This window comes from Engraulis encrasicolus, chromosome 24, assembly GCF_034702125.1.
Source record: "Engraulis encrasicolus isolate BLACKSEA-1 chromosome 24, IST_EnEncr_1.0, whole genome shotgun sequence".
NCBI lineage: Eukaryota > Metazoa > Chordata > Actinopteri > Clupeiformes > Engraulidae > Engraulis > Engraulis encrasicolus.
In genome coordinates, this window is record NC_085880.1 from 27,367,538 (window position 1) to 27,380,203 (window position 12,666).

The 12,666-nt window shown below is 44.8% G+C and overlaps 1 protein-coding gene across 4 annotated transcripts in view; it reads left to right on the forward strand.

Annotated features, from left to right (window-relative positions):
* marchf8 (membrane-associated ring finger (C3HC4) 8) overlaps positions 1 to 12,666 on the forward strand; it is a 99,676-nt gene that overhangs the window by 20,088 nt on the left and 66,922 nt on the right. For all 4 annotated transcript variants that reach the window (XM_063191685.1, XM_063191681.1, XM_063191683.1 and 1 more), the window contains one exon: positions 1,018 to 1,270. In XM_063191685.1, coding sequence (XP_063047755.1) covers positions 1,166 to 1,270 — 105 coding nt within the window. In that variant the 5' untranslated portion in view covers positions 1,018 to 1,165. The remainder of the gene's footprint in view (positions 1 to 1,017; positions 1,271 to 12,666) is intronic.

Consider the following 12,666-nt stretch of genomic DNA (forward strand, 5'->3'; position numbering starts at 1 on the left):
CACGATTATTTGGATCAAAATTGAAATCACCATTATTAATCACGGTTATTCAACTATAACAACAATGTATTACATGAGTAAAACTGAATTGCAATAATTATGTAAAAGGCAATAGCATGAAGCTTAGGCGGGCCTACAGATTTTTGGTTAGAAACACCAGCCACTACATTTCCCCACGTGCGATCATGATTAAATCACGATTTTCGTTTTGTTAATTGCTGCGAATCAGATCACGATTTTTGATCAATTGCACAGCCCTTCTTTCTGCTTTAGCCAATGTTTTGCACAAGTTTGTACAGTACCTGTCTGTTGTAAAAGACTCACAAGAGACACAGCTGGTGCTGCGTAACAAATGTGGCTCCATGGCCAAGCCTCTGCACTAAACACTGTAAAGGTACAATTTGCCACAGCCAGAAAGAGGTCAGAATTTTTAAACTGCTGTTAAGACTGCAGCAGATGGTTACTGGAGCAGAAGTATAAAAAAACACTGCTATTTATAAACGGTCTTCATGACTTCTCAGCATGAGCCCTGGGCTCACTTCCCATACGGTAAATACACTCATTACACGCCTATGGAGAAGCAACAGGCCGTAATTGGCTATGCTGCCCCTGTCGACATTAATATTACTGGTATCATTTGGATTTATATAAAGGCTGACATGTTTTCCCTGGACATATGTACATGTTATGTACAGCTCAGAGGATTGATAAGCATACTGTAGGTTTCTATGAAGACTTTTTATGTAGTGCCTCAATTTTGTAAGACAGGGCCCAAAGTTGAGTGTTTTTTTACATGTGCATAGTGCCTATGTTTTCATCTATTTTCACACAAGTCAATTTTTTATTTCACTTTTAGTCAACTGTGCTTTGTCTATAAATGCGTGATGTCTTTTTCTAATTATTGCTTGTCACATTAGATAAAAGTGTCTGCCAACTGCAGTGGACAAACATATCGTTCACAGTCGAATAATGACCAAGCCATAATGAACGGTGGTCTCCTTCTTGCGCTCTCCTCAGGTGTGTGCGGTCCTACTGGGAGGGGTTGTGCTATTGAACCCATCATCAACATGTTGGTGGCAGCCGGAGCGTCGTCATCGTCTGAGCGCTAGCGTGAGCGAGCGAGCGAGTGTGTGAGTGAGTGAGTCCCACCGCGCGGTCAGCTGGGATGAACATGCCACTGCACCAGATCTCTGTCATCCCCCGCGACATCCCCCCCTCCTCCAGGGTCTCTGGCAGCGGGAAGGCAAAGGACAAGGACCGCGACAAACAGGTAAATCACTTTCAAAAGATTTCAGAAAATATGTTATTTATTTTGGGGATTTGTTTGCGCCTTGGCTTTATCCCATTTAGAGCTGTAGCAGCAACACAACCTGTGCTCTGTGCTGCACAACCTTTCAAGACCAGCTGCAGCATCTACTTTGTGTATTTACCGTCAACAGCCTTGACAATTCTGTTAAATTAAAGGACATTTAACAGGATACAGTGTGGAGATGACAGGAAATGACTGGGGGTGGATTCCAATATGTGGACTTCCGTCCTCTCTTGCTCACTCGCCTGCTTGTGACCTCATGATGATGTCAATGATGAAAAAACAATTCTAATGTCATTTTCTTATTTGCAATTGGGAAAATGAATGAAAAACAGTCCCCCAAAAGATGATGTGGCTAGGTTGGGAAACGTTATTGTTTTGTCCATGGAGGTGGGGCCAGGAGGTGGGGCGAGGCCACAAGCACAAGTGGAGGACGGGAGTGTGCATATTGGAATGCACCCCGGGAGGTAAAGAGATGGGATAGGGCTGGCAAATGACCAAGGCCTGATTGGTACCTGGATCCACCATGGAGGCCTTGCCAAGTTTAGAGGAGGTGTCTTAGCGCTGTGCACCACAGCGCCAATGAAAACAGCATGGAGTTGGGTTTGGTCTCTACCAACTAGAGCATGACACGGGAGTGGATTTTCACTCCCGTCTCATCCCGGTCCCAGAAAAAAATTCCCATCCCGTCCCATCCCGAACTGGAGTAAAAGAAACGAATCCCATCCCGTCCACTCCTGAAAACAATGTCTCCCAATCCCGCCCACTCCCACTCAAAATCAACCCCACTCCCGTTTTGTGAAAAAAAACGAGGCTTTTTTTGTTTGCTTTTTAAAGAAAAAATAAGCGGCATTCCCGCTCCCATTCATTTTTATTCCCGCTCCTGCCCGCTCCCATTCATCTTTATTCCCACTCCTGCCCGATCCCATTCATCTTTCAAATTTTTACTCCCATCCCGCGGGACCCACGGGAATTCCTAAAAAATGTCATCCTCTACTACCAACCAAAAGCAATGACATTTTTGGTTGTATTGCCTTGTTTTCAGTTTCACAGTCACTTACACACTTTTGCAAGGGTTGGCACGACTCTTCTCACAAGCTGATTACCACCATTGAAGAGAATCTGCAAAAAAAGGTGCTCTCACTTGTAACACCTCGGTGTTTTGTTATCGTGCCGCTGTGGGCTACAGTAGAGGCGGGAAACAGATCCCTTTGTTGCCAATGGCTGTTCATGTCAATTTGTTGGAAGGGGTCTCGCAAGGGGAAGGGGTTGTAGGCCTCGCAAGGCCGCTGACAGCTTTGGCCGGGCCCATGACAAAGTCATCTGAGATGCCCCTCCCTTTACAGTACAATACATGCAATGTCATAGGGACCCAATTCTCTTGCGCTCAGGATAACTGACCTCTTTGCCCTCTCATGACAGCTTCCCTGATGTCTCATCCCTCCCCCCTTATGCCTGGCTTACTGGAAAGGAAGTTATGGGGCAGGCAAAGGTCAGAGCTGAGGGGAAGGGCGAGCACTTCCAGTTAGAGTCGGGGGACAGCCAATGTTATTGTACCCAAAAGAGAAAGTGAAAAAGATCAACCGCTTCCTCCACATGTACGGTCGTAGTAAGACTTGGGGAATGATTTTTATGTGATTGAATATATATCCTGCCTCGTTACAGTGCAGATATTTCAGAGAAATCAGAGTTGGGGGCCGTCTATTGTGAGGCACATCAGAAGAAAAAGTGAAAAAGATGAACAGCTCCCTTCACATGTGATTGAAATATGTAGGTGTCCCTTTCTCCCTTCAAGAGATTCCTAAAGGCCTTGATGAATAATACAAAATGCATGCCAGCTAACTCCCCTCCCCGCCGCCATCAGCTCAGTGAAATGTAGGTTAACTCTGGGATTAGAGGAGACGCCGGCCATGCCACTTGGTATATAGCGGATAGTGCCGTCATTTGACCGCGGGTCGCGTCTGACCTCTTTGGCCTGGCTTGGCGTGGCGACCCCGCAACACGGTGGCACCAGCAGCTTGATTGCTGTAAACCTCCGCAGCTCACTAAGCCTCTGCAGCGGTGTGGTGGGTAGGGATTCATGTGGGTGGAGGAGGGGTGGCCGTGCCGTGGTGCTGGTGGTGCAGGAAACATACTGTAGACATGTATGTAGTAAATGGCAGGAAAGGCTGCATGATGGGAGATTTTGTAGGTAGGATGCAAATCCCGACTCGATAAAATGTCGGAAAAAAATGACCTTACCCTGCAGTGGAGATACGTATTTATTTTCTGGCTTTTTTGTTGATCAACTGATGCTGTCGTTTCCCAGATTCAAATGAAAGCAAAGTGCGTAATTTGGAGCGAGACATATGGATGAATGTGCCTGTGTAAGTTGATTAGCGGATTTTGAGTGTGTACAGTGTGTGTGTGTGCGTGTGCGTGTGTCAGTCAGACAACAGGAGATACAAAGAGGAAGCAAAAAACCCAGCTGCACACATCCTTGTACCCAGTCTCACAGAGTACGAGGCAGGTAGGAGGAACAATGACACTAATAACCATCCTGTCACCAAGCCAGCTTCAGGCTGTCTGTTCAGCTGCAGTTTTAGTGTCACCGCGCCGAAGAGAACTGAGACACATTGTGTTTTTCCAAAAGGACTCAAAGTCTTGCCATTTCTGAATGCGATAATGCCATAATACTTAGGTGTCACTGGATGCACATGAAACAGCCTCTGCTGTCAATCCTGCTATTGTTAACATCTTGCCGTCGTTCTTAATTTACTATATAATTAAACCCCCTTTTGAAATTATATTTTTAATATTTTCACATTCGTCTCAGTTGTGGTTTTCAAGGAAAATCTTTATGGCCATGTTATTCAGTCCAGTCACTTCAAGCCTACTTTAAGTATGCGCAGAAAATCTCATGCCATGTCCCCGATAGCGATACCGACGCATGTTATCCGACGTATGAGAACAAGAACTTTTGCAAGAATGACTCATCATTTTTCACTTCTCCTCGGTGGTAGGTTTTGTTTCACCCCCTTGTGCTCTGAGATTGGGATGACTGATGGCTGTGTCTGTATTCAACAGACTGTTGACCGTGACACACCGTTTCACACTGTGCTTTTTCTCCCAACAAGCCACAGCAGACGGTTTGTCAGGGTGAACTTGACCTGTAAAAGTGGAGCAGTAAACAATAGATGTGCTAAGACAACGTGTTTCCCCTTCACCGCCCCTCCCCGCGTCTTAGCAGACACTTGAATCAGGTGTTTTGGAGAGGCCGGAAGACAGACTGTAGCTCAACTCTGTTGTGTGTAAGTAAGGACACTTGTTCAGTGCTCACCTTTTCTTGTGTTTGTATTATATTTCTATGATGTACAGTAGCTGCAGCCCACTGCTACAGGGCAATATTGTTTCTATTAGATTGAACATTACATTCATTGCCACCACACACTCATTTATTTGTCAACATATGAATGTGACAGCAAGATGTGGCAGTGACATTAATGTGTGAGATCAAATTACTTAGTTTCAAGTCCTACATAGTTTTAAATTGAAACTATTAAACCAATTAAAAAAACAAAACTTTTGACTTTTGAGCTTCCATTTCATCTCCATCCATTAATTTAGATAGAAAGAATGCTTAGTTATAGCTCATGTGAATTTTATTTTCTAAGTTGCCTCTTAACAGGCACCGTCCTGCCTCTGGGACGTTATAATAGTCACTGAAAAAACTCTACTACCATAGTACTACACCACTATGACAATGACTTGGTCATTACCAATTTAGTAACAGCTCATTTATAACAATTGTAGTGTCTTAAGGGTTTAGCAAGGGTTTCTATTCTATTTCATCAAAGTGACATTCAGTAACATTAAAATAATCAAAGTAGTTAAAAATTGTAGAGATGAGTGATTTTGTATTGAGGAGACACCCGTTAACAGTATTATGTTATCAGAGACACCTGTTGTCAGAGACACCGGTTATCAGTATTATGCATGTTGTTGCTTGTTGCATCTTTTAGTAGTTTCACAAGTTTACTAGTCTTACAAGTTTTTTCAGATAGAAAATTTGTTGTAGTAGCTAGCCATCACATTTTGGTACTGCATCAGGAGTGTAGTTCACATGCATAATCCAACATAGAAACCCTTTTGGAGCTATGCCTAGAAACATGCGAAGTCAACAGGTTTGTTAAGCACTCTAGAGTTATGGGACAGAAGGGGAGGGGAAGTGATCACAGTATACCCACTAAGGCTGTGATGACACAGAACGCATATTTTACAGTACAAGGCAGATTTTTGTTCTATTGTTTGTTAATGATAGTGAACATTATTTCACGCTGACTATCAACACAAGCCTCAATGTTGTGTGGTTCCCCATGCACTCATCACAGCCTTTGCACTATGTTGTCCATTTCCATCCAGTTATAAAGCGTAGGTGAAGAGGTGTAACTACTTGTACAAATACAAGCTGAGCATGATGACTACTTGGATTCAGGAGCTACAATCCAGTGGGCTGGGCGAAAGCCATCTGTTGATTGTTGAATTCGAATTAAAATTCAAATTGTGCTTTATTAGCATGACTGTTACAATATAGTGCTGCAAGAGCATGCAAAAAACAAGGCAAAAGTGTGAATAGTGTTACCTTAACCAATCAGTAGCGGACTCCGTGGGTGAGTTCTGCGTCACCACTCTCAACTGCTTGCTGATTGGCAGAATAGTGAGCAAACCGAGCTAGCAAAACTATGTGTGGAGCCAAAATCTTTGGGTGGAAGTACATAGGATGGCATCGCCAGGCTAACAATCCAGTGCCACATATGCCAAATAACCTGGTTTTTCCCCGTCCAAATAGGGCATTTGGACAGGTAGAACCAGGCCATTTGGAAGATTGTATTGTAGCTTCTGTATCCATGTCGAAGGGATTTCTCCTCTTTCAAGACTGGCGGTAGGCGAGGAGTTGGACAGGGGTGCCTTCGGGAACATCGCCTTCCTTCCCAGAATGCAGATCAGTGGAACGAGGACTGCCTGGTATTTATTCACAGCACACAGTCCATCTGGCCATTGTGCACAGCTTATCATTTGGTGCCACTGTGGTGGGATGCAAGAAAAAAGAAAACGAAGATTTGCTATTGCTCAAAGTTCTCACGTCTGGCACCTTGTTTTTTTTCTTCCAAAAGTGCTCAAATGTTCAGCCGGAGTTACAGATGGGTGAGGCCACATGGCGCCCGCACAACAGGTGTGCAGAAGCTCCACCGCTCTCTCTCTCTCTCTCTCTCTCTCTCTCTCTCTCTCTCTCTCTCTCTCTCTCTCTCTCTCTCTCTCTCTCTCTCTCTCTCTCTCTCTCTCTCTCTCTCTCTCTCTCTCTCTCTCTCTCTCTCTCTCTCTCTCTCTGCCCCACCTCCATCTTCCTCATTTTCTCACCGCTATCTACCTTATGAAGGGTGGAGTCCAAGATGGGTTGATGTGCTGTGTTGTTTGAAGCTACACTACCACAGCCCAAACAACATGCTCTTAGCAACCATCATGGGGCTTGAGGATCAGGTCAGGTGTGCCCCCTTCACAGCCAGACAGTGATGGCAAACCTTGAATTTAGAATGCAGTGCCGCTTTTTCCAAATCACCAAGTTTCCCCTGTTCAATTCAACCAGGTGATCATTCAACCGGGTTTTAATCGGACAGGTAAATGTAGGCCATTTGGAATATGTGCAGCTAGATTATAACTAATGGACCCCATCACTGCGAGGCCTTCCTGCAGATGGCCTCGCAGACATGTTCCCCCTTCCAGCCCCACAGCCAGCACTTGCCATTTGGATTTGCAAATGACATGGCCTGCTTTTTAATTCGATCCTGTTAAAACACTTTCAAGATGAGCGGGCCACCGATCAGCGCAAAAAATATTGTCCAAATCTGTGCCCTCCAGATTGCCTGATTTACATGTCGCCAGCGGGGGCCTTTTTCACATCATAACTTCATGCAAATAAGGCAGAGAAAGCCTCGGGGGTGGAGCGGTTGAGCCTAATGCCGCCAGGACTCGTGAAGAGGTTATGGGTGAGTGTGTGCGCCGTGCGGTGTATTGAGCCAGTGGCTGGGCTTTAGCACTCGCTAGCGCGTCGCTCCTGGCTGGCTATCTCTCCTGGCACGGTATAAAGCCGCGTGTTTTGCTCTCTAATCTGCCACACCGAGAACAGGTGGCACTTTTTTTTTGGTCAGTCAGTCAGTCATGCTCAAATGTCACTGCTTGCAGTGCCACAGACGGCTTTCCTACCAAAAGACACAGGCAGCATTAGTATTAGTATTGTGAAAGGAAATCCTTTTTGTCACGTGGATGCTTCTTATTTCCCCTCCCTTTTTCTATTTTAGGTTGTTTGGAAATGCAGGTTTTAATATAGGAATATTCATTTTCACACTGTGAACACTAAATGAAGCACCTGCTTCAATCACACATTGTGGTATAGCACGAGGCAATTTACAATGATCCGCTCAAAAAACATTGAAAGTGGATGTTTTTGGGCTTGTGAATTTCTCTCTCTCTCTCTCTCTCTCTCTCTCTCTCTCTCTCTCTCTCTCTCTCTCTCTCTCTCTCTCTCTCTCTCTCTCTCACACACACACACACACACACACACACACACACACACACACACACACACACACACACACACACACACACACACACACACACACACACACACACACACACACGTAGACACATGCTCCCACTTGTACACATTTACTGATAAACAGAAAGCTGAATATTTGGTCTCGGAAATGTGAGCAGTAAGTTAAAACACACTTAAATCCTTGAACGCCTACAAGCATCCGGCATCCCAGGTGTGTGCTCTTCTGTGCTTACTTTATCAAACTTCATTTCTGAAGCACAACAACCCATCTTCCTCAGGCAGATATTTGTATTAAACACCTTTTTTTCCTGCCCCCAGAATTTACTGTGCGGTAAGTTTTTAAAAAAAATGCAGACTCAGCGGAGTTGCTCTTCACAATCTTCACACTGACCCAGTTTGCAGTGCAGATACACATGGTACACACACACACACACACACACACACACACACACACACACACACACACACACACACACACACACACACACACACACACACACACACACACACACACACACACACAGACTTTCTCTTTGTACGGTGAGCATGGGCTATGATGACTGATGTGGTCAGTCAGTCCCCGGGGGAGTTTTGAGGTCTATTTCGAACTCCCTACTGGCTGCTTCAGGTTCTCCCTCAGGGGGCCTCTACCTACGTCCCCTGAGGGGGGATCTCTGGCTCCTGGAGCGCCACGCTCAGGCCACGAGCCCCCTTCGGCCCTGACTGAAGCAACAGCACCAGTACTGGAGAAGCTACTCCAAATGGGCAGAGAGAAAGAGAGAGAGTCGAAACCTTGTCTGTGACTGGTGAGTGACAGGAGCTTAAGAGAGGAGGTGTCACGCTTTCCTCTGAGATAGACAGATGTTGTTATGTGTGTATCCCCGGGAGAGAGAGAGAGAGATGCAAGAGAGCAAGAGAGAGAGAGAGAGATGTAAGAGAGAGAGAGAGATACGAAGAAAGCCACTCTGTGAAGAATGGAAGACCACAATCCACAATACTGTTTCTCTCCATATCTATGTCTGGTAGCTGTACGTGGGCTTGTTGCATTATTGAACGCCTAACCTCATCTCACATTTATATGCTGCAGCTTAGTGTCCTTCTCCAACAAAAAGTAGGGGTACGTACCTGCACCATACGGTATGTGTTGGACCTACAACAGTAATCACAATGGAAATGGAGCATACACAATTGATATACCGTGTTCTGAATATATGCCAGGGCTGATGGCTAGACTACACTAAAGCATAACGGTAGCTGGTTGTTTCTGAGGATCTAAGGTCATTGCTTGTCATAATCCCAAGGTTGGCTGTGCATTAACAAAACCAATAATATTTCTTCTTTCTGCCTGTGGGAAGATACAGTCAGAGATTCTTTAAGTATAGAGATATGCCAATGTAATAGGTTGCTATGGGCACCTAACATGACCAGGTTCCGGTCTGCCTAAAGGGGCGTGTCATAATACTCCTAGCATTGAATAGAACAGTCCTTAGGTCCACTCCCTCCCTCCCCCTTGCAATAATATAACCCGGAAACAATGGGCCAATGGAACCTCTCTCTCTCTACTCTCTCTGATACAGTGCCTTCAACAATCTGTTTTACATTCAGTAGCTCCCCACAGATTGTGGAACTGGTGTCCCTTTGGGAATAGGGTGTTGGAAAAACATAATTAACTTTCTCTTTTTTGCTAGGAGGAAACTGTGCCTGCAGCCCTCTGGTACAGTCCAAGTGCACATATTAAGGCGCACAAAATTACACTGCTGGCCTCACGACCATCCTACGTACTTCCGCCAAGAGACATGGCTCCGCACTACGTCTGGTAGCTGTTTTCTGTGGAGCGATATTGAGCGGCAGGATTTTGTCTGGTGTTCTGACAAACGGTCCTACGTTGTAATTTTATCCTACGGTAGGATGTCAGACATGTTTGTTAAACGGTCCTACATCGCCAAAGATAGACGTCAGACATGTTTGTTCACAACTTAACCTGGTTTTTCCGATTTTTTTCTGATTGTTCCCTCCCGCTTCCTGCAATCGCGTCAGATCAAACAATCTCCAGACCATGAATACGAAATGAAATGGTAGTATTATGGAATGGTCAGGACCAGGCTATTATTGATGCTCCTCTTCTTAATTTTGTGTTGTTTGACCGTGACTCACATATGGCAGTTTATGTGGAGGTAAATTCCTCTTGAGTAGGAAAAAATACACATGCTCTCTGTACTCATGAGAAATACCATGCTATGATGTTCACTGTGACTGCCCTGTCATGTTTATAACCAGAATGCCTATGCAAGTGCAGTGCACACATCACAAATCACAGACTACTCCAATTGAAATGTTAATATTGTAACTTGTGCTGTTTCTTGGTCAGGACGCCATTGAAAAGAGATGCATAATCTCAAAGGGTCTTTTTTCTCCTGGTAAAATGGTAAACGTACTTTTTATCCATTCAGTAGATTTTGCCATTCACTGACCTGTTCAGGGAGATGAAAGCCACATCACTGTATTATCGTCTCCCATGCAGAGAGAGAGAGAGACACGGGCAGATCCTCAGCTCCAGAAGAGGGAAAAAACTCATTTTTTTGTTGAGCCATTAACTGAGCCAGCCACCCGAATAAGCACAGAACTTAATCAGACAGGTAGACACGCTGGCTAATGACTAAAATAACCTGTGTGAAGTGAAGTGCGCAGCAAGGCAGACTGAAATATACAGCAGGGTTCTGCAACCCTGACCACCATGCTCTTTATGGTGCCCACTATGACACCTACAGTACCTCCCTTTCTAAATGATACACAGGCAAGGCACCAAATAATCTTGTCACTGGTAGTGTTTCTTGTGTTCTGTCATCAATGTCAATATCAGTCAATATAATTCAATATTATTTTTAAAGCACATTATCATACACAGCTGTCCTTCTAGATAACTAAACCTGAACTCTGTTCTAAACCTCACTGGGTGGTAGTGCAATGGCTTAGGAGTGATATTATCTCTTTACTTTGTTTTGGTTAGAATTCTAGCAGCAGCATTTTGGATTAGTTCCGCCTGCCCGTGACTTTTGGGGAAGCCGTAAGAGTAGGGTATCGCAATAGTAAACTAGTAAACATGGATTAATTTACTGTATCCAAATCCTGTTAATTTCTGATGGACCCTGTCATGCAGTCATTACTTGGACAGCTCTGAGCTAGACACCCATATAGTAGGAGCAAATATACATCACCTCTAGACCGGGGGGTCTAGTGACTCCATTGATGATCCTAACTGGTCGACAAATCAGTGTGCATCATACACATCCTTGTTGGATGCTGAGAGAGCTGCCTTTGATGAGATCCTAGACTCTCGCTCAACTTGGTTTGATGTGTGTGTAGTGTGGCTAGACTAGGAGCTCTGCAACAGAGATGGAAGGAGGCATTGATGTTCAGTGAGGCTCTGTGGTCCCCAAGGATACCGGTTGATCCAGAAGATCCTGACTTAAGATATGAAAAGCCTGCTGTAATGCATCCCTACCTAGGTGGTATATTTAGCCTTCGCCTTCACAATACCATCTGGGTACCCCCCAGAACCAACACGTTTTTTTTCTAATGAGGCTCCTTCTTCTTGCTCTGTTTTTTTTCTTCTTCTTTGGTTTTTAACGGCAGCTGTAATGAAGCTCCTTATCAAAAGTCCTTGCATGTGATTGAATAAACAATCTGTCTGCCATCTTAACCGGAAAGCGGAACACCCTAGTGTGGAGTTTGGCTAAATGCAGGTTCAGTCAGGTTAATACATTTCCGACCCTTTCTATATGGAATTAACACATTAAGAATTGACATTATAATCACTTTAATGTGAGAGTTTATTAGGATTAGATTGATGACAGGACCGACAGTATTTAGCAGGGTGATTTGCTGGCATGGCATCTTTACCTCTGTTTCTCAACAGGTACAAAACATCATCTCACAAAACTGTATAGTGTAGGAACTTTTTCTGATCATATGCTCTTCTTGTGTGGCTTTCTTTTCCCTCCCTATAATTTTGAGTCTGCTGGGCAATTATAAGATGGAGGTGAACAGAGATAATAATGGTCTTTAATCAACCCTCCCACCCACCCACCCACCTCCTGTCCGTACGATTTCCTCCCCCCTACGTAATGTGCATTTTGGCTGCTGACAAACCTGACAAGTGTAACCTTATCCTTCACCTTCACCTTCACCAGGGGTGGATTTCTCAAATGTCGCTAACTATGGTAGCTGCTATGGTAGCACAACATACGGAAGTAGAGAGAAGGATAGGACTGCATGTGAGCATGGACTCAGTGCAGAGCATCTTCCCTCTCAGTCACCGTGGAGAAGGCAAGAAGCCATGCTGCTTTCCCGCTCAGGCTTGCAGTCAGTGGGGATAAAATGGCCTGTGAAAAAATGTGCTTCCTTCCCCCGACGTTTTTTGGGAAAGCGTGTTATACACAGCTATCTTCCAGCTCTACCTAATTAAGGGTGACAAGTTGATTGGGGGTCTGTAGAACTCCTGCTGTCCAGATGCTTCACTTGTCCTGAAATCGATTGCAGTTGCCTGGGAGTGATCTTTATTTCCCTCTTCCTATCAGTGAAAATTAAGGAGGATGGTGAGGAAACGGCATTGAGATCCAAATTGCTCATTAGGGCCGTCTTAAAAACACATGAATGTTCTTAGCAGTAGGCTAGTGCGTATTATTCTCTGCTTAAGAGAGCAGAGGGTGTGTGCTCCAACCGCCTGGTCCTACTCACACTGCGTTTGCCAATGCGTTCTGGCGTT